Source organism: Sander vitreus, chromosome 9 (genome assembly GCF_031162955.1).
Source record: "Sander vitreus isolate 19-12246 chromosome 9, sanVit1, whole genome shotgun sequence".
NCBI classification, from domain to species: domain Eukaryota; kingdom Metazoa; phylum Chordata; class Actinopteri; order Perciformes; family Percidae; genus Sander; species Sander vitreus.
The window spans coordinates 24,241,579-24,268,539 of record NC_135863.1 but is presented as its reverse complement, the minus strand read 5'-3'; the positions used below and the strand labels follow the sequence as shown (position 1 = coordinate 24,268,539).

Here is a 26,961-nt window from a genome sequence, read left to right as displayed (position 1 = left end):
CACATTTTTACAAAGTTTTAATTGCTTTTAATATGCTTGTTTCGTGTTGGTTTTATTGCTGTATCTGTTTTTATGTGCTAAATGTGCTGGTTTTACTGTAAAGTGTCTTTGAGTAGCCTGTAAAGCACTATATAAATAAAATGTTTTATTATTTAGCCTACTTTGCCTTAAAAGTGAGCAGAGGGAATTCATGTTCCTCAGGCAATTTACCCTAAGGACTAGGCTTAATTTCAAACCCTTATTCATAATGAGAGAATATGTTTTACAACCATATCCACAAATCTCTATAAGCTATAATTCTAAATATCTTTCTACAATTAATGTTCATACAGAACAAACATGACTGGACAAAAACTAGAAAAATAAGTAAGTGACTTCAATACACACTGTAAGCATATCTGTAAAACAATATACCCTATTATTCAGGTTTTTTTCTCACTCCCAAGCTCCAAGATGCGTGATGGCACCAAAATGAAAAGATTAAGAAGCTTTGTGGCATTCCAACACATTCTCACTCCCATCTCGAAAAATACGGACGTTTGGTCAGGTGCCATTGTCGTCGTTATAGACGCTAAAAGTCTTCTTTTAGAGTCCGCTGCACGGTGTGGGAGGATCCCCCCGCCTCCCCCCGCCTCTCCATGTTGCACGGGGCATATTGACGGGGAGAGCAGCGGAGGAAAATCCCGTTTCCTCCGCATTGTCCCACTTTATCTCCGGTGCATGTGCAACAATTTCTTACCATCCAAACAACTGCAATAGTAGGATTTAAATCAAACTTGTGACCGCAATAGTGACAAGTAATGCATGTTAATAAAAATAAAGCAGAACACATTCAGAAGACAACGGAATAACTGTTAAACACGTTTATTTCGGATCGGAGCAGCAGCTGATTTAACACATCAGACTCCAGGATTAATCTTAGCCTGGCTGTTAGTTACTTGGCTGGGTTTAATTCAACCTGCTTTTGTGCAACCAAATCAAAGCTAAATTCATCCAGGATAACTTGAATATCCCGGCTTAATCCCTTATCCTGGTTTTGTGCAACAGGCCCCTGGTCTGAAAGGTGAAGACGATGCGGAAGTGCCTTAAACCTGCATTCTATCTCATTTGCAGAATGGGGCAACTCCACTGGTTGTTAAAAAGAAGTCTATGAGAACATGTACCTACTTATTACTTGATTTATTGCCTCAGTAAACATTTTCATAATTAGTTTATGTTCTCAATCACTAGAAGTCTTTTTCAATACAGCATGATGTTTATTTTGTAAATGTTGTACATGTCTGGTAATAATAATGTCCCATTTATTTTAAAATAGACGATAAAGCAGGGGATGTTTATGGACGTGGCTACACGGCAACCTGTCAATCATGGTAGAGGCTTTGCAATTTGACCCTCGGACTGTGTGTTTTCACTTCAAGTTAATTGGAACATTTTGGTTGCCTAAAAATGTCTTGTTTAGCATTCGGTAGCACCTTGCCAACCAAGCTAGCTAGCTAGTGCCAGTTTAGCTGGAAACAAAAGCATCTTTCCTATGTTTTGTAGGAAAAGAATGCTTGAGGCAGTTTAGAATATAATTCAATTTAAAGTTTTATTGTCTTTCTATTTTTTTCAGATTTTGTCTTTTTTTTCTGTGTTGTTGTTTTATTTTTGTCTTTGTAATCTGACTCGATTACATTGTAAATAAGGGTCGCCCCTCAGTGATCTCTCGAGGATAAATAAAGGTTGAATGAATGAATCTTAAGGAAAAGTATGCAGATTTTCTGTTTACTGTTGTACATTCAGATGTATGGTGCTAGTACCCGGAGGACCGCTTTTACCCGCCAGTAAAACTCAGACGGATGGCTCGTTTTTAGGAGAGTCGAAAATTGGTATCACTCTTTAGCGTTTAACTTAGCGCAGCACCATTGCAACTATAAACAACAATGGCTTGGCTGTGTCATACTCCGCAGCTTCACCCTCTCATCCAAAAATTGCCACGTCTGGTTTCAAAAAACCAAGATGGTGACCAAATTGCCTAACTTGAGGCTTCAAAACTGTAGTCCACAGACCAATACAGTAGGTGATGTCACTGCTGCTATGTCTATTATTTTGACAGTCTATGGTAAGGAGGCAGGTTGGTGTTGCGTTTCCGGAAGTGAAGTAACATAACAGATGTATTGATTTTAACATAAAACACAATCTGAGCTTAACTAACTAGTTTTTGTGCCTAAACCTAACCAAACTGTGACCATTTCACAACGTTAACAACAATTTGAAAATCGTGACCATTAGTTGGTTTGGATATGAATACGGAAAACGCTCCTTTGGGTCGAATTAGAGGGTAGGAATAAACAACATATCGTTGTATAGTTTGGAGGACATGTTGAGATCTTTATCTTGATAATATACACGGCCAAACCACATTCAAACAAATTATCGGTATGAATTTTTCATTGGTAAAATACACATAATAAACTGTCAACACATTTTAGAATCACCATCATCATAATTAAATTATTAGCTTCAATGGAAACTTAAAGACTGTATTTATTGAGAAAAGCAAAGGGCCAGTATTTTAGGGAGCTGTGACTGATTAAGTTACTGTAGGGGTCGTTTTATCATATAATATGAATCCTTGTGGGTTGAATTAGTGATTTACAGGCTTGTACTGCTGACAAACAGAATGGGACTAATATGATTAGTCTGGGAATACAGAGGGGAGGAAGATAAAAGAAGAGTATCACTTCTCATCGAAGCTAGAGAGAAGAATTGAGAAGTTTTACTAACTCCCGAGTAATGTGACCAATTAAGTAGTATTATTTAAAAGTTGTGCTTATCTGTAAAGATGTAGATGGAAAGCCAGATCTTTGCCTGAGATGAGTTTGAGTACAGTGTGTGCTCAGACCATGAACCACCTGATTAGATTAGGTCCAAATGGTCCAGACAAGTATAACATTCAAAACAAGAAAACAACAGTTTAGGTCCCAAAACATCAAGTTTGTTTTCCCCATCTCACTACTAGACTGTGAAAATCTATTTTAATGGCAGTCTGAGAACCAAAGGCATAGTTGCACGCTGTAGAGATGGTAACAGAGACCCGGCACTTACTTTTTTCCTCCTCTGTTAACAAAGACTCCACTGTGTGAAAGTTCAGATCCTGCTGAGGCTACATATCAGAGCTAAGCAAGTGCCTTTTTAGGGAGAACACAGCATGCAGTCTTTGGGAGTTTATCGGCAAAGTGACTACATAAACAACCAACAAGCCTGATAAAGAAGAACAATCTACATCATTATAGCAATGCAATTACACCAGGATAGTAACTGTGTCCCCTGATATTTGTGGTTATATATCAGTGAACATGAGAATAATTAAAGCTTTGACATTTGCAAAGTTTAGCTGTGTGAAATGGGATCATGTGACATATTGTGAATTTTCTCTGTTTATGTGCTTATCTCTTCCTCAGTATTCTGATAGTATTTTACCAGTGTGTTGTTCCTTCATGTGACTTCAATCCCCTTTTTTTTTTTGCTTTACCAGGTGGAGCTGCATCTGAAGCCGATTCAGTCTTTGTTACGCCACCAGAAGCCACTGGTCTTTGTGCTCAACTCCCCCCAACCACTGATCTGGAAGATTAAGACAGAGAACCTGGCCCAGGGCATTAAACATACCTTTCATGTGAGTCCAGCATCACTAAAAGCCTTTAAATCCTTCTTCCTAAAACTGTGTATTCATTTCCTCACAGGCTAAACCGTACTCCCATTTCAGTAGCCTTCCTCTCTAAATAAAATATTTAGTGATGTAAATATGCATAGGAGGCCTTTCCACACTCTACAAGAGGTCTTCCGTGATAACCGTACATGCACGCACATGTCATTGACGTGAGGCATTAATCTCTGTATACATAATGTTTCATCAGTGCATACTTATTTAGCTACAGCTGTACACTCTCCTCAGAAGTGTGCAGCTGAATTCTTAACATGTTCTTTTGTATGATTGTCAGATAATTGTGGAACTAGTTTTAGATTAGTATGAGTTTGATTAATATGAATGCTCTTTGATTCATATCAAATGATTCAGTATTTTATTGCAAGTTTTATTTATTTATATATGTTTTGCGATCATTATTTTACCAAACTCAAACTAGTATCACTCCCTAACATCATGCTGTAAAATGTATTTTTGTAAAAAGTTTGTAATGTGCTTTGTCAGCTTTATTCTCACACTCTATAACCACAGGGCTGAATCCCCAACAGCCTCCCTCCCTCTTGTTAACAGTCCTGTTGATAGCTTGGCAGCTGTTCAGATCAGACAGGGCGTATCCGTATATCACAAAAAACCCTAACAACGGAGAATGTGTTGTAGCAAACACTACTAACCACTAAAACCCTGCTTAGTAAGAAATTGGTTCCTCACGCTCTGATATCTGCTGAAATCCTAAATCATATTGGCAATTTCTTTGTAAATAATGATAATATTAATAGTTGCATTAAGTGTCCAATCTGAGGTGAAACTGATCCAGATGTGTTACATCAGCAAGACACTCATTCAAAAAAGAAGTCTTCATCACTGACTTAAATTGAGACTATGTAGCTTTTGCAGAACAGCAGACACTGTGGCCACAAGTGGTAGTTACAGGATAATGGCACATTGAATTTGCCTTAATTTCCAAAGATTCTCTTCATATTACTTTTCTTTGACATGCTAAAATGTAGTGTTACAGGAGCACTAGTAGAGAATACTCATCAAACCAGCAAACGGACGGTCAGTTCCACAGCATCTACAGTGTTTAAAGTTTGCGAACATCAGCTAACATTAGCCACCATAAGCTACTGGTTATACCAGGCCAAGGTTGTAGCAGTACAACTTTAATTAATAGTAATAGTGAGTATTGAATTGAAAAATAGTGTGTTTTATTGTCTACAGTATGAATTAAACTTTTCATTTATAAGAGAAAGCAGGAGTTTTTTCTTTTAAAAGTTATCAAAATAGCTCAACAAAGTTAGGACCAAAGTACATATGAGGGAGGAAGAGAAGAGGCTTTGGTGAGGGATATCTCAGTGTAGTTGGAGCCAGGTCCCCTGGAGAGCAAGCCTTTTTTAGGAAAGGTACCAGGGGGCCTCGCTGGGAAACTTAAGAAAAAATATAAAAATGGACTGCTTTAGTGCCCATGTTCAATGCCTGTGACATAAGAAAAACATAGCAAAATAAGACCCAAACATCTCAGCCTTGGCTTTGCCATACAATATTGCAATGAAAACTTGTTTCTTTGCCTTCATGTGCTCAGAAGGCTTTTCTGTATTTTTGGCTTCCCAGAAGTAATCATTTTCAATTGTATGTTAACACCACAGCATTCTCCAAGAATGCATTATCAGGTACACAAAATGATTTCCATATGTGGTCTAGTGTTTACTTGCTGACCTCTCACGCACAAAAAGTCCTGCCATGAAAGCCAATGTGACACAGAGAAAAACATTCATGGATTGCAAAATCCTTGTGTTACGCACAGGCTCATCTGGACACACACATATTTTATAAAGAGCCTTGTGCTCCACTTAGATATTTATCTTTGTCCCAGCCCCTTGGATCTTTCGAGCAGTCAGAGTATTATAATCTTCTAGAACATATGAAATGTTTTTAGGCTTATCTGACAAGTAACTTCAGGTAGGGTTGGGCAATATATCGATATTATATCGATAACGATATACCGTATGAGGCTAGATATTTTCTTAAATTTGGGATATCATAATATCGTAATATGACACAAGTGTTGTGTTCTCCTGGTTTTAACTCTTGTGTTGTCTTCCCGTCGACCATGAACTTGTTGTCCTTACGGGTCAAAATTTGAAGATTAACCTTTCTTGGCATGAAATGCTCTCATGTCAACTGTTGCATTTCACGCAGATGGATGTGCATCCGGCCTGCTTGAATTTTCCTAAGCTGTGATAATGTGTGGTCAGTGAGATGGGTGTTTCTGTCAAGACCAGCAGGTCAGCATCACAGTAAATGTCTCCCCTTGTCAGTGGTGTCAGACAGAAAACAGCTGACAACCATCATTAAGGCCTACAGTCCAGGCAGAGCTGTTGCTGTTTGTCTGGGCTAATGGTGTTGGACATCAGTGCTTTTGCAGAGTGAGGAGTTTTCACTTCTTAATCTCTAATGAAAAGAGGCTGCTTTAAATATACTTTTTTTAAATGATAACATACATTTCTGTATTGAAGGAATGTGTTTCTCAGAATATTGTACAGTAGCTACTCATGCTCAGCTATTTATCTGACTGGAGCAAACATATATTTTCAGAGACAAAACTGACATGTCTGATGCATGATGATTTTCAAGTGGGGTGAGGAGAGAAAAAGGAATCTTAACAGTAAAGAAGTAGACCCCTGCAATCAGACAAAGCTGAGCTGATGGCTTTTTTTAGTGACCACAGGGCCCCCTGCTGAATAAGGTGTTAATATGTGTTTGAGTGACAGCACTGAGCCCTCTGGCAGTGTAAGCTGTTGGTATCTTATCCACCATCCTGACTGCACATGGCCATAGGCCCAGAGAAGGCCCAGGTTCTCAGATATTCTCCACAGTAGTCTCGCATTGCCAGACCTTCCTCGGTCTGGCTAGTCCACACAGCATTCCGGGATGGGAGAAAAATGTGCTCTGGTTTATTGGCATTTCATTAAACCAATTACAACTGTCTTGGATGGCGCTAAGCGCCAACGGGGCAAAGGTGCCTCTGGAAAAAAGCCTCAGGAAGGAACTTGTTTTGGTGGAACGTGTTCGTTCAAAGGTTGTTTTAGTCGTGCAACAGAAAACTCAGATTGGACAGATAGTCTAGCTATCTGTCTGGATTTACCCTGCAGAGATCTGAGGAGCAGTTAACCATAGTCCTCATAAATCCACCGGAGTTTAAAATTCCAAAACAAAGAAGACGGAAGGTGATGTGCATCTGGCCAAAGTGAGGGACATCCGGTGGAATTTCCAGCGGCACTGGAGCAATCACGGAAATGAAACAGTGACACCTCCTTAACATGCCACACAACTCAAATACCATACAACATCCTGCTGGAGGAACAATGACCAAACTTTTCTTCACTGTTAAGATTCACTCTTTTTTATCAGTGATAAATTGCAAGTGAACGTTCACTAAATCTATCTATGCTCGCTTTACTGTACACGAGGGTAAGCCAGCCAAAAAAAGACGCCATCACGCATTTTGCATAAAGAACAAAAGCTCTGCGAGTTGTTGCGATGCTTGGTCATGCACATCATAATTTTTGTTAGGTGCCTTTTCACACATGACTGCCATAAATAATGATAAAAGCAAACAACTTGAATTAAGCAGTACATTAAATTAAAGCAGTCCTCAATTATTTGTCTCTAAATATTTTAACCATATGCTACTTCAACACAACATACAAATATTACTCGGTCCACTACAGATGAACATTTAATATCAAAGAATTCACATTAGAGACACCACAGCTGACTATCCTTTAGCAATTTGGCAACAATTAAGCACATTGACCATACACGGTCCAGTCATATACTAGGTTTCAACCTAGTCTTTTTTTTTTATTAATTAAAATAGGGATACCCCCTTCCAAACTCGTTAAAATCTGAGTCTCTTACTACTGGCCTATGGACAGCGCTTTAAGATATGTACGCTGAAATCGAAGCCTCGACAGGCTTGCCGCACCTAGTTACGGTTGCCAAACTTTGATTGGACAATCATTTAGGGGAGGGGTTTAGCGAATGGTTAATTCAATTACAAACTTGCATTTGGCCACACAAGTATTATGTACCATGACCACAGGTGCAAAAAATCTCATTGCATTAGTGGTCCTGCCAATTCCCAAGCTTTCTGATCTGTGCCTAGCACGTGGAAAAGTTGCTGTGGTTAGCTCCCAGAGTAACAGAGTCAAGAGGAACTGGTTTTGAGCTTAACACTTCAGAACAGAAACCCACTGCCAGACCTCCCTCACTCTACACTTTCATTGGAGAGGCTGTTACCTGCAGCAAATTGGACTGTAATTCGTGCCTGCCTGTCCTTGTTTCCTGGTCCCAGTGCTCTGGGCTCCGTGGACACAGATGGGCTGCCTGGAAAAGCTTCAAAGACATTGAGCATTATGTTGCTATTGGCCACTGGACCCTGCCTCTCTTTAAAATGCACGAATCCAGACTTATATTGTAAAACATGCAAGGCAAGAATCATCATAGGTTTAAAATTACATAAATTGCCACATTTTATTTTACCAAGGGACACTAGGATTCCAAGTGAGAGTGTGCTGTGTTGACTTTGTGGCCATGTGTATATATTTCTTTTTGATGGGCTGTGTTGCATCTCTGCTTGAAAGGCTTGATCAGGAACAAATGTTTTGTGACTCTGGATGGAACAACACTGTAAAGTTTTGCTGTCGGCTTGTGTTGCCTATTGTTTGTTTGCCAAGCTTTGCCTTTTCACTCCCGTGTTTCTTTCATTAGTTCAAGGCTCGTAGTAGAAGCTCTTTCGCTCACACACGAGCACTTCCCTCAGTGTAATTGTTAATGGAAACCACGGGTAGCGCTAGCCACTATCGGTTTTTAGTTGGAGACAGGAATGGCAGAGGAACGCTCCAGAGTGGCGCTGAGACATATGGTATTGTTTTCTCCACAAAAGAGCTTGGCAGTTCACAGGAACACACGCACATTTGCAGCGTGTTTAGCTCTCCATAGCTCATCAAGAGAGATGAGATCAAATCAGCCACAAACACATTTATCACATTAATATCACCAAAGATGCTCATATCATCTATCAACCCTTCCTGCACTTTCCAACCCCCTCGTCTGTTTGCAACACCTCTTAATTTCTAAACAGCCTTTTGCGATTTCCCAGGCTCAGGGTGTTGCTCAGTGGAGGATTACAGCTCTATGATAATTGATCTCAAACATTTGGCATGCCTTCTCCTTTTTACTGCTCATATGGCTGTAATATGTTGATGCTAATAGGCAGAAAGGGTACTGTTAAATGTTTTGGGCTATGTAGAGTACTGGCAGATGTACTTCTATCACAATAGATAATGAATAAAGGTGTTATCTTCAATTTGAAAGATATTAGAATAGTACTTTACAAACACACGTACATGAGTTACTAGCATTGCGAACATGAAAGTACTGTATGAGTCTCAGTCCCCATGGTATGTTACTAACTTCTCCTCTACATTCTTTGTTTACCCTCAGCTGCCAAGTCTGAGGAATACCTCTTAAGTCGAGGTTAGATCCAGTTTTCATGTATTTTACAGTAACACATTACAAGGTTTTCACAGCTAACAAAATCTACCTTCACGACACTTTTTGGCAGTAATAGCATAAGATTGCTTAATAAGAGATCAGCTCTATTTTCATACAGTGAGGTTATGCTTTAGTTGGCAGCTCAGAAGAACTCTGCTCTCTACTCTAGAACTCAGAGACACTGGTTGGACCTTTTTACTTAATGTGTTAGTACATAAGCAACAAAAGTAACAGTATTAACAGTATTGGGTGACAGCTTATGTAAATAATAAGTATATCCAAATACTACAGATTAATATACACATAATCAATAAAAGATGTGATGGAGAGATGCAAAAAACCCTCAGAGGGGCTTAATACTCTCCAATGCATAATCAATTTAAGATAGAAACAAAAATACTGTAATATATATATATATATATATATATATATATATATATATATATATGTGTGTATATATATATATATATATATATGTGTGTGTGTGTGTGTATATATGTATATATATTTATCATGTATTTATTAAAGTCCTATGAACATAATCAAGTCTATTTGAAAAATACCATTCCTTATTTATCCGATGGGAAAAACAATTAAACAGTCCTCACATCTTAAAACAAACAAATGCAAAATAGGGTTTGGAGATTTGCTAGTTAGAAAAGGTCAGTTAACATTAAATCCTGTGTGTGTGTGTGTGTGTGTGTGTGTGTAAATGATTTATGCAGGTATTCACACTGTGTCAGCTGTGTGTAAAGTAAGCAGGATTTTGGAGAGGTGTGAGTGGAATCCTCTGCCATGGAGTTCTGAGCAGATGAACCAACTAAAGCCACAAAAAAACTAACCTGATGCACCAGATGGTTTGTTACACAGAACCATCTGAGAAGTTGTCATTGGAAACTGTTTGGACAGGGCAGACACTGTCAAAAAAGACTTGACAGGTGATTGGAGGAACCATCTGTCTATCAAACTCTTCCCGAAGCCAGTAGGGAGAAGAGCGAAAACCTCTTCCTTCAATGAAGAAATACTCTCCAGTTCTGATATAACTGATGCTGCTGCTAACCTTTTTAGGAGCCACCATTGTTGTTTTGAACGGACATTCGCCTCTCAGTGTTGTTACACACTCCTAAACCACGCCTGTAGCTGCCAGTAGCTCCTCACAGGACACTGATTACCACTGTGGTTTGGACACAAACACATCACTTGAAGCCTGACAAGATGGATTTTCACGTGATCTTGGGATATCACAATAATCCAGCTGCTGCGCAAGGTAACAGGTTTTAAGGCAAACATAGTTTAGTGCCAAAATGAGCACCACAATTTTACCACGCCAACTAATCAGCATAACACAGCCTCTCAACCCGCCAGGAAACTATCCAACATTCGTACAGGCAATAAAATTGAAAAAAAAAACTAAAAACAAAACTGTGTTCGCCGTAGCTCTAGCACGGGCTTTGCCCCTGAAGGAAAATAGAGCCCTTAGTATTTTGGGTCTGTCAATAGAGCATGCGACAGTGGAGACAGACAGAGAGAGAGAGAGAGAGAGAGAGAGAGAGAGAGAGAGAGAGAGAGAGAGAGAGAGAGTGAGTTTGTTAGAGCCCAGAGTGGGTCTCTCACTTCCCTGTTTGAAATTCCTGAGGTTTTCAGTGCTCTGGAAGGCCTGGAGCTAATTTGGATTTCAGGCTTTCCCCTCTAATTCTTTGTGACTGATTACAGTCGTATTCCTGCAATTAAATTGATAAACTCTGCTGAGCTTGGCAAGGTAAGCGAAGAAACCCCAGCCCCTCCTTACTGGCTCAGGGCACCACCTCTTCGCCATCTTTCTCTCTGTTTCTTCTAGCCGTAGTAAACACACTAAAAATAAAATCAACCTGAATTCTTCGACAGAGTCTGTCTCCTAGGCCCCAGTATTTACTGCCTCTGGTGACAATGCCAGGAGCATCAAGAGGAGCATCCAGAGGTCAGACAGATGTTGCGCATGAGGGGATTTGAACAGTTATGTCTGAAAAACCTAAACACTCCAAAGGGATAATATGATATTATCATTGAAGCATGATTGCAATTTAGGGACAACTTCATAACATCATCACAAAAAAGTGATCTTAGTATTCCTTTTGGATTCAAATGGTTTTTAATGTTTTAATTGGGCCTGCCAGCACTGTCTCAGCTCATGCATACAGATAGGATACCTAGGGAGAAAGAAAAACAAGCATGGAAATAAAGTGAGTTAGGCTGTCTAGACCGTGTGCTTGGACTTATTTTGGTTGTTCGGTAGGTTTTTCAGCACATGTGAATGTTTATCTCTGTGAAATGAAGCATATGGGCTGAGCTCCATTAAGTGCTGAAAGGGTGGTCCTTCCTCAATACGGCTAGGCCAGTTTCCCTGTCAAATGTAAATCAGCAATTCTGTGCCCTCCATAGTTTTAAAACTTCTCCCTCCTTTTTAGTCTTTTTGTGTCAATTTACATTTCGCAGATGGATTCAGCACATCAACCACCTCTTTATCATTTTAGTATTCAGTAATGTAACATGCAAAACGTTATTGTCTGAATGTATTGAAAATGTATGCTAGCAGTTTTATGCCTGACTACTAGCATAGCTTAAATGTTTGTGTGTGAGTGTTTTACGTGTTATGAGTATGTATGTCCACCTACCGGCGATCCTGTCTGTCAGTCTTCTCTGTTCTCTCCTTGTGGCCATTTTTAAGCAGACCTACACACATGTGATGACGCACTGCAACGCAGTACACTGTATAAACACTGAAAACCAGACACCTTATTGTGTTGAGGAACATGTGTAAAAAATACGCAGAGAGTATTTGTAGAAGCTTTAAAATAACGGTTGGGATGAAGTGTGAAGGATGGGTTTCACCATTGTTTAGAGAGCAGGTTTAATTTTGGAAAGGCTTATTTTCAGTCTGCCTGCAGGTTTTTCTTCTTCACTTGACTTTTATGTGCATATCCTTTTCAACAGAGAGGTCACAGATGTTTAACTATTAAGTGAAATACAGAATATTTAATCAATTATTGTTTTACTTTAGTAAATATCCCAACTGAAAAAGATGCTGGACATCATTAAAGCTGAATAGAAAACATGCAGTTCCTGTTTTTAGGCATTTACTATCATATTGCGCAGAACTGAAATAACATCTTATCACAGCTCTTTTGTCCTATAACACTATTGTGTTTCTCCTCCTCAAGATATCTGAGGGCTCAGAGGTCCACTTTCAGCCGGGAAACTTCTCCCTCTCCTGCCAGATCCAGAAGGAGACCCTTCCCCATGGCAACGAGCACCTCCTCAACTGGGCCCAGAAGAAGTACAGGGCAGTCACCTCTTTCTCTGAGCTCAGGATGACTCAAGACATCTACATCAAAGTTGGAGAAGGTGTGTACTAGATTCCCAAAATTCCCAACATAGCTCTAGGCCCCTAGGCCTCCCCATTCTCCTTCAGCTCCCATAACTTCACTTAGCTTTTGTGTTTGAACCGTGGCTAGAGGTTTACATGCAGTACTCGGAGCACTACTCTTTCACACTATTTAACAGGCAACCTGTGGTAATTCTGAGCTGTGGCTGCTTACGGCCTTAAGAATTATTGGACCCCACCAATATACAGAAAGTGCATGTACTATGTATTTGAGTATTTGGCTGAATTACAAAACATTAAAATCATTGCATGCATTTTCATTCATCGTTATAGTTCTACGTTTGTAATGTATAAACAGATGTTTTCTTTAGTTGAGACTAATCTTTTTATTAGAGGGGTAACAGTTAGTTAATGAATCAATTATATCTATAAATAATTAATCTGCAACTATTTCAAAACTACTTTTTCAAGCACAATGCTAAATATTCCCTAGTTCCAGTTTTTCCAGATGGATCTTCTGCTTTTATCTTTGGGGAATGGAGATAGTAAATTGAATATTATTTGGTTCGGACTGTTACTCAGACAAAACAAGCAATTTGAAGACGGAAAATAGGAAATTGTCATGGACTTATTGTGAAATTGTATCAATCAATTGATTAAATGACAAAATAATCTGCAAAATAGCAAGACTTTTTGTGTGGCATATTTTGCTGCATGGCTACTATCTGTATATAGACTATTTTTTTTATGAACAGATAGATATTCAGTTATTACACCACAGGTATCTGTAGAGGTAACGTTTTGATGAGATATTGGAGAATCTTGCTGGATAACAAAAAGTGAAATGATAACACGTCTAATTCAAAGTGATTCCTAAAAATGTTAACAACTGCCTAACTTAATTAAAGGTGCACTGTTGAGTTTTCATGTAGACAGACAACAGTTATGTTTGCATTATTTATTATTCAACACTGTGTATCCTTGAGATCGAACAATATTATTGAATGCATTTACTTCCTTTGTAAGATGCAATATTTATATCCATGTTTGCTAACTGGCTGTCTTCTTCTTGACTGCCTTCGCAGGAGCAATGCTACTACAAATAGAGAAGTTATGGAAACAAAATAACAAGTGCCAGGATAGTGATTCAAACAAAAAACTGCAAAATAGACAATAGGTATTTAAGTGTGAATTTGGTTTCAGACAGATTGGCAGATAGTCCCTGACAATATATTAACCCTGGATACAAATTCTTGGAAATGTCTGTGATTTGTCTCTTTTGCCAAGTGGTGTTACTTCCATTGTTCTCACTAATATGATAAGGCTACAATAAAAAAAATAAAAAAAATCTTTCCGGTGGGCATACCAAATGTCGGGGGGGGGGTGGGGGAGGCAGAGGTAAGATTTCACATTTTTTCCAAAAGTAAGGGGAGGGGGGAGCGTGTCTCAAGTGAGGAAACACTGCGGGATTCTCACGGGAGGCTATGATTGATCTTCACACATGTTTGAGCCGTGGACTTTCGATTCTTCACTCTCAACTGGCCAGTCCATACAGCAAACAGACAGCACGTCGGACTTCACAGTGTATCAGCTCTCAGCCAGGACAAATTGTTTTTAATGAGCATCTTTCACCACATGGAAATAAAACAAGGCTCATGTCTAGAGAGAAATAATGGCTCCTCTACTGTTGGTGATAAGTTCTCCCTCTATGATGTTAGTTGCCGTGGAGAGCAGAGTGGTTGCTCAGCCTGGAAGCGGTTGGCTTGTGTCATTAAAAGCTGTGGTTTGGCAAAAGCCCAGAGTACCATGATGTTTACTTCAAGCAAAGAGCTGTAGATTTCCATTTCACATCATTAGTAGTGTTTCACGAAGATGGACAGAGTCTCCCTTTACTTCCTAACCAGGCCAGTACTCAAGGTCTCCCCTCAGCTCTTTCAAGTGCCACAAGGGTTCCGGAAAGGAAGGTGCCAACCTTCAGTTTACACTTTGTCTGAGGCTCTGTTTGCCAAATAAGGAAGCAGCTGTCTTGTGTTTTCTCTGAGTGCTGAGAAGGGGGTGTACCTTTTCACATTCTAAAAGTACTTTTTTAGCAGTTAGCATTTTTTGTAACAGTTGTGAAAATGGAGGGAAAAACACTAGACGCTTGTATAATGTGGCGTAAATGTATTTATTAATGCTATTGTCCTGTCATTGTAGAGGAATCCTGGTAGAAATCATTGTTTAGTTTTCCCACGTAAAAACCAAAAGACAAATTTCCCTGTTGATAAAAAGACAGGTCATGCCAACCAGAGCACGCTCGACCTCATCCAACACAGGGCTGGGCTTAGTTAGTGCTGAGACAATGGGGATACCAGCTGCAGGTCTGTGTAGTAAAGGGAGCAGGGAGACCGTTCCTCAGCTGGAACAGCTGGGTCAAAGCAAACATCCACTCTACTGAAGTCTACGTGAGCAGGACATTGAATTCCTCCCAGAAGCAGGGGGTGCTGTTCTCTAACTGACCTCTTGCTCCGACCTCCCCATGGTGGAGGGGTGACAAAAAGCTGTATTTTTCCTTTGGGGAATCAGAATAGCCTCATGGAACCCCTGACCAGTAACATAAACATCTCTCCACTTTCAGATCCACTGTTTTCTGACACCTGCAAGATTGATACCAAGTTCTTGTCTCTGAACTACCTGGGCGGCTACGTGGAGCCACAGACATCAAAGGGTTGTGTCCTGTCTGGACCCGACAAAGACCAAGAAGTCCACATCATTGAGCTCCAAGCCCCCAACTCCAGCAGGTGAGCAGCCAAAGCCAACAAAACATGTTGTCATAGTTTATTTTTGAGGTCAAGATGCTTTCGCCAGTCTCTGTGGAGTTTGTTTTGGATGGAAACTAACATGAAGGAGGGTGGGGGGGGAACTCACATGAAGGAGGGGGGGGGGTTGCTCTTCACTTAGTGGTGTTTTTTTGAGAAAGATATTTCAAAACTGGGTCTTAAAGTCCAGGTTGCCAGATAATCTCCTCACTCCCCCAGTGGAGTGATTATTCTACACCGAAAAGACCACAAATCTGGGAATGTGTTCGTAACTGCGCTGTATCTGGTTTGTAGTGCATATGTCTGCTTTTTTTCTGGGAATGTATCCATCTTTTTAATTAGTTGGCCAGACACAGAAGGCATGATAACACAATGCAGACCTAACCATCCAAAATTATTCTCCCCCCCCCCCCGTCTCTGTAGTGCTTTCCAGGTGGATGTCATAGTGGATCTACGGCCTCTGAGGGACGATGCCCTGCTGCATCGTGACGTAGTCTTGCTGCTCAAGTGCACCAAGTCTGTCAACTGGGTCATCAAGACCCACAGTGTGATTGGCAAGCTGGATGTAGTGGTAAGCTAGGAGCATGACAATAGACAGACACTTCCCATTCAGAAGCATTTTTTATTTTCGTTTAAAGACAAAGACACTTATATAGCTTTATCACACATCGCAGTGGCTTACAAGTCATGTTGCAGACAGAAATGTCACTACTTTGCACCATTGACCAGAGAATTTGTCACACCAGAGTGTGTGTTGAATTGGTGCCTGGTCTACGCTGCAGGAGAGTGTGGGGATAACAGGTTAGGAGGAACTGTGAAATTTCATTGTGGCAGCTCCAGGGATTGTCATCACATTCAGAGTGGTGGGAGTATCACATATTTTCAGAGCCAAGGCTACTGCAGTACTTCAGCTGCACATAGAGCCTAAGCTGCTTCCCATCAGTCACGATGTGAATTACAAGCAGCGCTTGATTTAGGCACCTTTTTAAGCTGCAAGCTGTTAGGACCTCCCTGCCACACTCATAAGACAAACACTGGCTAATTACTGCAATATATCTGAATGCCCTTTACTTAAAAACGGTATTTGGTTTTATACATATCAACACTGAGTATGAGTACACACTTTTGATATTAAATCTTCATTAGTGTTACTCAAGTCTCACAGGACCCTTAGCAACTATAAGAGTATGACACCTATGTACACTTTGGAAGAATAGTTTAACTGTAGATCATGTTGATGGGGAGTTGGCAGTTGTCCAACCACTGTAATTGCTCCAGGGATGGAATTTTAAACCTTGTCTTTCTCTAGAGTGAAAAAAAAAAAATCTGTGCAATGAAATGTATTTTTAATGCACTGAATGTAAAATATTTCATGTCTGGTGACTTTTGGTATTTACAGTATGATGGACTCTCATTGCCTATCAGTTTGCTGTTGCTAGCCCTAGACAGAATTCAGTGGAGGTGTGTAAGGGGTTCTGTGTTTCCTCACTGTGAAATGCTGATACTCCTATAGGGCTGCTGCAGCCATGACACTGCGCTTTTGCAAGCTGTGGTGTGTTTGTACAGCTGCCTGGTCACTGCTGTACAGTAAGTCAGTCAGGTTGTGTGAGTGTGATGCCAGGTCAAAGCCTGTGGTACTTACATCAGCACAAATGGATTGTAATGCCTCTGGTGGAGGTTCCCAACAGATTTGTGTTTGTTATACCAACATTACATTTTGACCTTGTACAACACTAAAGTAATTTTGATGATGAGTAATGTAGATCATTTTAGCGTCGCTCTGTGGATGGCAATGTCGGTCTGTTGGTCAGTCTGTCCGCCGCATTGATCCAGACTGAAATATCTCAACAACTATCAAATGGATTGACGTAACATTTTGTACAGGTAGGCATTTTTGGTTTTGGTTTTGGTCAAAGACTAAGGGAGAGACTGCTGCCATGACATTTGGTACGCATGCCCTGTTATCCCCCTGAGGATGAACTTTACTTAAAATAGTGACAAATGCCAATCACAGGTTTTCATAGCACAGGATGAAATCTTAGAATTGTGTGTTTGTTTTTTTTATAAAACCCAAATACATTTAATTTACAATGATATTAAACAGAGAAAATTATAACTTTTGAGGACCTGGAAATATTATTTGTTTGGCATTTTAACTTGAGAAATGATTAAGTAATGGTTATCAATTCTCAAAAAAGTCTGATTTGTCCAGCGACTAATCAACTATCTACAATCTATCAAATCTGGATATTATGGTTGTGTTTTAACAATATTTACATGTACATGTATGTAACGTGATACCTATTTAAAACGAATTACATCAATGGCATCAGTGGTTGTACAGTGCATAGACCATAATGCCTAGCAACATGCTGAGAGTCCATAGCAGGGTTCAGCTCATCTTATTCAACAACATTTACTACATGTACATGTTCACAACTAACCAAAAAACATGGTAAATGTGTGTTTAAATGGTTAGCTTTGAGTTTTGCCACTGGTTTGTAGCTGCCCCACATTATAATCAATGTTCATCCACAAAGGGATGGTCAGTCTAAATAAAAAGACATTTTTTTGTTTCCAAATAGCTGACATTTTGACTTTTTACAGCAGTGGGACACAGGATGCTGTGCTTGTGCAACCAGTGCTTGGGAGAGTGTCAACTATTTATGTGATATGATAGCCTCGTAAAACCGAGGCCTTGCGTCTGTCAGAAAGCAGGTTCTCCTTAGCGTTGCTCAAGAGACTTGAATGTGTGGGAAATGACTATGAGAACAAATCATTACTCCCTCACACGGGGATGGTATGCAGCAGGGCACGACACGGATGTTAGGAGCCAACATGTTGGTTTCTCAGCATTGATTGAGCGGGGGCACGCCCATTACCCTTACACTCATACACATATTTCACACTTGACACAGAATAAGAGCAGGACTGTACTTGAAGTTGAATATCTTTGTTAAAACTTGAACAGTAAATCGTGTCTTTTGTTTATGAAGATCTGAAGGGAGCTTCCCTAAATATATGGTATTTTCTAAATGAAAATGAAATGTGTTCTTTTTGATGGAAAACGTACACTAAGGCAAGATAAGTGACACCTCTGCTTTCTTTTCCGCAGGCCTCTGACACCGTGAGTTTTAGTTCAAGTACGGAGAGACCGATGCAAGTGTCAAAATCCCCCAGGCAGCACTTGCCATCAGGGTCACAAGCCTTGATTAAGTGGGCAGCGGAGCATGGCTACAGTCCAGTCACATCTTATACAAACACTCCTGTGGCTAACCACTTCAATATCAGACTTAGAGAGCCAGGTAAACTAAAGAAACATAATCTGATGTGTGTTCAGTTAAATTATAGCTCAAATACTATGCACAAGACATACATTTTAGCAGCTGCTACAATTGTTTCATGACTAATATTGCACATTTCACAGAAACTAGCGTGAAATTGCAAACTGGTTTTATAGTCGTAGTCCTGTGTAATTTCCCTGCCTGTAAAGTCAGCCTCATGAGGTTCTCACAATGTGTGACTTCCAGATGTGGTGGATCCTCTGGAGAGCATGTTGCCTCCAGAGCTGTCCATCCTGCTTGACTCCAGTCCTCATCTAAGAGCTGGAGCTGCTTCACGACGCTCCGGTTTGCCCTTTCCCTTTCCTCCACCTGTGTCTGACACCCTGCCCTACCTGCCCTCCTCCCTCGACAACCGGCCCTGGGAGAACGGAGAGCCAGAGGAGCATCAGGGCATTCTGAGTGTTGGCCTCAGTGTGCAGTGTGAGGACAAGAGGATGGTAGTCAGCATCGATAAAGAAAGCCTGCAAGTGAGTGGACTGCACGATTTTATACATCATGGATCCCGCCTAGAAACATATACAGTAGGCCTACAACTAGTCTATATCCATGACGTTCCACTTCCGAGATTGTTCAGGTTTCCGCCGGATGTCTTTCATTTCGGCTGGATGTCCGTTTCTTTCCGCTTTCTTTGTGTTGGCATTTTAAACTCCGGTCGATTTATGTTGAGTCTGAGTTTTCTGTTGCACGACTAAAAAAACCTTTGAACGTACACGTGCTCCACCCAAACAAGTTCCTTCCCGAGGCTATTTTGCAGAGGCACCGGTGCTCCGTGCGGCACTTAGCGCCGCCCAAGACAATTGTGATTGGTTTAAATACATGCCAATAAACCAGAGCAAGTTTTTCTGCCATTCCAGAATGCTGTGTGGACTCCACAGTGCTGTGGAGGAAGGTCTGGCAATGCAAGACAACTAATGATTATTTAGATGGTTTGGTTTCATTTTATTCCAACATAGTGTAACAAGTATAAATATACACAACATGGGGCACATGGGTAGCTCACCTGGTTGAGCATGCTCCCCATGTACTGAGGCTCATTCCTTGCCGCAGCGGCCGCAGGTTCGATTACCACCTGCAGCCCTTGACTGCATGTCAGTCCCCTTCTCTCTCCTCTTTCATGACTTCAACTGTCCTATCAAATAAAGGCGTAAAATGCCCCAAAAAAAATCAGCTTTAAAAAAACGTGTTCACAACATAAAAATGCAGAAAACCAAAACCAGAAACACTGACAAATAATTTCTAAATAGCATGTCACATAAGGTGCTATGCATAAAAAAAATCATCAAATATTTGTATTACTTGAAATTATTTACTAAAAAAATGTTTTTTCTTTTCTTTTTATAACAATATGAAACTGCCAAGAAGATTAAGGCATATGTAGCACTGATCAGTAAATTATAGGTATTTTATAATAATAATTTTGTCAATTACCTAATCCTTTAAGGCACAGAAGCAAACCGTTGAGGAATGTTCCCCTCTAATATTAAATAGACTCAGAAGAACTCACATTCAATTCTTGCTAATACTTCAAAACAAATGAAATGTTTTGTTTCCCAACCAAACTTTATTCAGTGTCATCGATGATTTGAAATGCGATTTAAGTTGCAGATCTGTAAATTGTTTCGCTGGCGGATCAGTCAGATTTTCCTTTTGCATATTTTGTTTTAAATGTAAAGTAATGGACTGTATTTATATATATCACTTTTCTAGTCTTAACGACTACGCCAATAGTCACAATAAAGATAATGGAACTATGACTAGAAATAGTAGCTGTAGTAGTTCATGGCGTAGCAGGGCACTGCAGGGCGTTACAGGATGTAGCAGGGCACTGCAGGTTATAGCAGGACGTAGCAGGGCACTGCAGAGCGTAGCAGGATGTAGCTGGGTCAGCTGGAGAGTCTTAAGGGACTTATTTGAGCAACCTGATAGTGAGGAATTACAATAGTCCAGCCTGGAAGTAACAAATGCATGGACTAGTTTTTCAGCATCGTTTTCAGAAAGGATGTGCCTAATTTTGACAATGTTACGAAGGTGAAAAAAGGCTGATCTTGAATTTGTTTTAAGTGGGCGTTAAAGGATATATCCTGATCAAAAATAACATAATAAATAATAATAATAAATAATTCTGACAGTAGTGCTGGAGGCCAGGGCAATGCCATTCAGAGTAGCTATATCTTTAGATAATGATGTTCGGAGGTGTTTAGGGCCCAGCACAATAACCTCATAATGTGCACTGTATTTTAATGTACCACAATGGTCACTGTGATAATGACAGCAAATTAAAGAAACTGTCTATAAACACAAAGGTCATTAATATGTGGGCCTTCAGCTGTAGAGATCAGTTTTGCCTGCTGATAAAGATGACCTGATTAAAGTATCAGATTTATACAAGTGAAATAAGAAAGACATACTGGCAAGTACAATAATAAAAGTTGTTATTATTCTATTACTATTTATGTAAATACCAGCATCCCAGCATTTATACACAGGCTTACATTGAAGCAAGAAGACATTTCCCAATATTTGGCGTCTGAGCACGGGGACTGCGTAGTCAGCCCACATCACAGAATGGAAACTGGCATAGACTGTAATTAGGAGAAGCTGGGGCTGGAGCTAGACCACCTTGTGGGATTTGTTTATTCCTGGGAACCCAAAGTCTCACACAGCCGCTTGGCTTTTTTTATTTTTATTTTTCTAATTCTGAAAATAAGTTAATAAAGGAAAAGTTTTGTTTTATCTTTATCCAATGTTGCCATTTTTTTATGTTTCCACAGGAAAATGGGTTTGCTCATGCCAACCTCACACTGCAAGACCCAGCTTGCAAAGCAACAGTCAATGCCACCCACTACACACTGGAAACTCCACTGACTGGCTGTCTGACCACTGTATATCCCATGCAGGGTAGCCCAATGGCCCTCCACATCAACTCTGTGAGTACTACATCTATTATTACACCCATTATTACATTTTAGTTTAAAACAAGTCATGCCAATAAGGCTGGTTTACCTGAACCATGAAAAAATGGCCTAGTTTATAATGTAAATACAAAGAAAGTTAAACTGAAATCAGCATCTTTGGTGTTTGTTTCGACTTGTGTATTTATTTGGTCAAAATTGTAGTTTACCGAAAAGAAGAAATTCATTATTTATTTTTCTGCAGTTTTAGCACACGCTACATTAGTGTTACTGTTCTCCAGGGGGCGTGAATCTTTGGTTGTGTAATTAGATTGGAGATATATTTGTGTGGGTGGGCACCAAAATTAATTCGTAACATAACTTAAATTCCAACACAGACAGTTAACTAGCTGGGGTAACACCATGTTCACCTTTGCTTAAGTACGCTAACTAGGCTAAGTAGGTGTAAACCTTTTTCTCAGTGAAAGCTAGTTAGCACAGCTGGCCACCTTCCATTTCCTGAGTGGAATGCAAATGTCTTAAATCGCAGATGGTACATCACCCATGCTATGTGGGCTTGTTGAAAAAGAGGGAAAAATGACAGTAGAGAGTCACGGAAGTTAACATGTTTGCTAGCAACGTCAGCTATCAGATGACAACAGCTGATAGGAAACGCCCACTCAGAGGCTTGAATGATGCTTTTTTCACAAATTGTTTTATCCTCTTAATTGGATGAATTCAAATGGAAAAATATGATGAATTTAAAGTACATTTGTATGTAATGGTGAACAGTGTGGGAGTGTTTTTATGGGACGTAGCATTCACATCTGACATCCCCGGTTGTCTTCATTATTATGGAATGCATTCATTCAGCGTGTTTGTTCTAACAAGCAAGGATGAATCACTTCCTCCCCAACCTTTTGACATCTTTTGTGGGGGAAATTTGGAACGACACATTTTGTGTCCAATGCAGATTGAAAACCTGGGCACCCGTCCAAGGTTGTCTTTTGTGTTAAGCACTTGGATGCAGGGATAACCTCAACCCTCCAGACAAAAAAGATAAAATGTCATTGTCTAGGTCCCTTGTCCCTCCACATCAAAGATAATCTGTTTTGGCTGTTGTCTTTCCTGTCCTTTGACATGATTTAATTCAGCAGTGGCACCAATGGCAGGTCAACTAACTAATTTGGTGTAGTTGAGATTGTTTTCCCACCTCATTAATCAGATTTTTCTAGAAGCAGCGTGACCTCATGTCATGCCCCTGACATTCTTCTGCTCTACTGAGCAATTAAAAGTATGTTTTATGTTTATGTCCAGGATGAGTCCCACTGCTGAAGCCACAGGACATTCCCACAATTTATATCCAAGTCATTGGTTGCAGAATGTTTTGGCAACTCCTCCTAAATCGACGTGCCTCTGGCTAACTGAACACCCTACTCACAACTGGATCTGTTTTTAAAAAAAAAAAAGTCTGGAAAGTTTTCCTTTCACTTACTAACTGATGTGGCTTAGATTTTGTGAGTAACGGACTCCTCTGTGAATTGCAGGTTTTGATAAGTCATGCTGAGACTAAGGATGGGAGTGGTGGCCCGCTGGATTATGAAGATCTGGAATCTGGAGACGTGCTGTTCCCAAGGGACTCAGCGGAGTTAGAGAGGACATTTACGGAGCCCAAAGAGCACCAGTTGGTCATAGTGGTAAGACAGTGGAATCATTGTGGTTGTGTCTCTGGGAAAGCTGCATCTCATTGCACTGTGAAAGTTGACAAGTCAAGACCAATGATCATCCATATCTCCATGTAAATCATGCAGAGTTGGAAGAAACTCCATTTCCCATAGTCCCTTGGTGCACGTAAAGACTTCTTTGGCTCCTGCAATCTCTCTGTCTTTTCCATGATGTCGGTTTTATGAACTGGACATCACATTTTCCATTTTGAAGTTTCTCCATCATCTTCCCTCTACTGACTTATTTTCCTTTGTCTCATCCATTCCTTGTCTCCCACCTATTGTTCTTGTACGGTATCTCTTCCCTGTTTTCTGATTAATCTTACTGTGGTCAAACACTGACACACAGTCATGTAGGGTGAGGGTTTCTCACAGTGGATTTTAGATCCCTGTTGATATTTGTGTTGGCTTTGTCCTCCTCCTAGTTCAATTGCACGTACCGGCAGAACCAGGAAACCTCAGCAATATTTCCCAGGATTGTACCAGGACCAGGGAGGCAACCAGTCAACATGACATTTAACATGGAGTTGTACTACACACTGCCATTCAACAACCCTTCACGCCAGGCTTTCTACACTGTTTCACAAAAGCAGGAAGTCTTTGTGGAGGTATGCTTTGCATTTCTAATAAATTACTATTTGTTTCATGTGTCTTTTACAGTTGTATGCAGTATGTGTCTTATGGAAGTGTTTTTTTTGTTCCTAAATTACAACTTTTGTGTAAATCTGTGTTCTGTGTACTCACTGTCTGGCCCTCCCTGCTTTGATTTGTGTTTTGTCTAGTTGGGGCTTAAAATCTAATACTCACTTTCACCCCTCATATTCTTTATAGCTACTCTCCACGTGTCTCTGTATCCTGGCTGGATACAGAGACATGTGCACGTGTCTGGCTGCCTCAAAATCCTTGTTTCATTACACAATTATGGAGGTCATCTAAGAGATGGCAAAGACTCATACTCTGAGGTCTTCTGACAAAATGATTTATGATAATATCAGCGGGAGATGCTTCGCTGACACAGAGCCAGCTGGTTACAAAAGGTTTTCTGTGTATTTCTGTTTTCATTTTACCATTCCAATGAGGATTCCATCACTGACAAACCTGAAAGAAGGAAAGATGAGGAATAATAACTCAAAAGATTGTCATAGATGGAAAGATATTACTAGCATCCTAACTGGGACTAAAATACTACTTGAAGAAATTTGATGCAGTTGACATAGCCAATGTGTTACTAAACAGTTGTTACCCATCCAACAGACAGAGCAACATTATTCCCCCAACGTCTCCTTCCAGGCAGCGCTGCCTGGGAGGCAATAGGATTAGGCAATGGTTATAGTTAGGGTTAGGTGCCTTAAAGTCAACGGTTGCAGCGCTGCCTTGAAGTCGATTAGGCAATGGTTATGGTTAGGGTTAGGGTTATGGTTAGGGTTAGGTGCCTTGAAGTCAACGGTCGCAGCGTTGCCTGGAAGGAGACGTTGGGGGCTTAAAACACCATCGAGCGTTTGGTGCAAGACAGGTGTTGTACAGGTACAGTTGTGTACAGTGGGTTAATGACAGTGCTGAGAGTAAACTAAACATTAAAGTTGCAGCCATGAAACCCAAACAATGAGCTTAAAGATGCTTAAAAGCTTTGTAGAGATGACGAAAACTTAGTTTGCCACCATGAGCAACCACTTCCACATTAGATAATGTAATGTGAGCCATTGTTTGTATACAAATAGTGATTGGTGCAGCTTTAAACAAACAGTTTAGGGAAATGAGTTCATTCTCTTTCTTACTGAGATTTAGATGAATAGCAATATTTTCTGTAAACTGAAATTATAAACTGTATAAATAACAGTAGTAGTGCTTTTCCGAGTACAGGACACTTTACAGATGGAGTAGGTCTAGACCACACATAATTTACAAAGACCCAACAATCCCCCCCAAGAGCAAGCATGTTGTGCTACAGTGGCGAGGAAAAACTTCCTTTTTACAGGCAGAAACCTCGGACGAACTCTGACCCCTCATCAATCATGACTTCAGTCTTACTTAGACAAAGAGGCTTGCCATTACAGCTGACAAATGATCCGTGTATTTGAAGGATATTTTTTTTTCTCTCTCATGCGCTTCAGATCACATCAGCCGCGTCAGATCCGGAGCTGGGGTTCACCGTCATATCATGCTTCATTTCTCCCAACTCCAACCCCAGTGTGGCCTCAGACTACACTCTCATTGAGACAGTCTGTCCCACAGACGACTCCATCAAATACTATCCTCAGAGGCACTTCCCTGTCCCTCACACTCAGGCAGAGAAGAAAAGTTTCAGCTTCATCTTCAACTCAAAGTTCAACATGTCCCTGCTTTTCCTGCACTGCGAGATGTCTCTGTGCTCCAAGAGATCTCAGAGTAACCAACGACAACCGCAGGTATGCAGTATAATCTTCTCCAAATTACTTTTATTCTTTTGCATGTTTAATGATTCTTTTTGTCTTTTCCGGGGTATATAGTATTAGCAGTGTTTTTGTTTGAGAAGATGTTAAAGTTCTCATATTATGCTTTTTGGCTTTTCCCCTTTCCTTTATTGTCTTTTATATCTTTTTGTGCACGTTATAGCTTTACAAAGTGAAAAAGACCAAAGTCCACCCTAAAGAGACTTTACATCTCCAATAGAAAACACTGTTCACAAACTGCTCCAAACAGCTCTATTGTAGTCCAGCCTTTACTTCTGTGACGAACGTGCATCACATTGTAACACACGTTATAATGCTCGCCTAGCTGCTAGTGTGGCACTTCCTCTGCAACTGACTAGCTAGCAGTAGAGATGTTCCGATACCGATACCAGTATCGGTATCAGCTCCGATACTGCCTAAAACGCTGGTATCGGTATCGGGGAGTACTGGAGTTTAACCTGAGCCAGACCGACAACAAAGATAGAAATCATATCACATCCATACAGGGATAGTATACAGTTTTTAAAACATAATAAAATATATGACACACTAGTATTGGATTGGTACTCGGTATCGGCCGATACGCAAGTTCAGGTATCAGAATCGGTATCGGGAAGCAAAAAATGGTATCGGACCATCTCTAGCTAGCAGTACTTACTGCGCATGTGTGACTCCCAGCAAAGAAAAGCATAAAGCATTTAACAGAGTGACATTTCTTTTTTGTTTTGTTTCTCCACTGTAAATTTTGTAGTTTTAAGTTCAAGTAAATGTTGTCCACACAGTGCTTACAACCCAGCGAGGCCTGTGATTCTCTTACTCTGGACAATATCGTGGAGCTAATGTTGAATACCAAGACGGTTTCCAAGCCGCTGGTTGTGGTGGATGGATCTGGTCAACCAGACGAAACAGGTTAGTAAAGATATACCTACACCTACTTAGATCTTATGACATGAGGTCAACTGTGAATAACACGCATGTGGGTCTTAAAAGCTCTTGTCACTCTCGTTCATGTTTCGGTTTTATTAGCACTTAACATGATGAATTACGCTCTGGTTTCCAATATTTTTAGTGTAAAGTGTGATAAGGAAACTGTAGTAAAGAGAGAAATGGTACTGAGGGCGAAAGAGCCTAGAAAGCTTGGTCCAATACTTGGAGATTAGACCAAACCACAAA

The 26,961-nt window shown here is 40.3% G+C and overlaps 1 protein-coding gene across 2 annotated transcripts in view; it reads left to right on the top strand.

Annotated features, from left to right (window-relative positions):
• The window catches only part of tgfbr3 (transforming growth factor, beta receptor III), an 84,313-nt gene that overhangs the window by 42,744 nt on the left and 14,608 nt on the right, over window positions 1–26,961 (top strand). For both annotated transcript variants that reach the window (XM_078259419.1, XM_078259418.1), the window contains exons 4-14: window positions 3,518–3,655; window positions 12,439–12,622; window positions 15,220–15,382; window positions 15,824–15,971; window positions 18,516–18,705; window positions 18,931–19,211; window positions 21,516–21,671; window positions 23,183–23,332; window positions 23,785–23,967; window positions 25,471–25,764; window positions 26,571–26,697. In XM_078259419.1, the coding sequence (XP_078115545.1) occupies window positions 3,518–3,655; window positions 12,439–12,622; window positions 15,220–15,382; window positions 15,824–15,971; window positions 18,516–18,705; window positions 18,931–19,211; window positions 21,516–21,671; window positions 23,183–23,332; window positions 23,785–23,967; window positions 25,471–25,764; window positions 26,571–26,697 (2,014 nt within the window). The remainder of the gene's footprint in view (window positions 1–3,517; window positions 3,656–12,438; window positions 12,623–15,219; window positions 15,383–15,823; window positions 15,972–18,515; window positions 18,706–18,930; window positions 19,212–21,515; window positions 21,672–23,182; window positions 23,333–23,784; window positions 23,968–25,470; window positions 25,765–26,570; window positions 26,698–26,961) is intronic.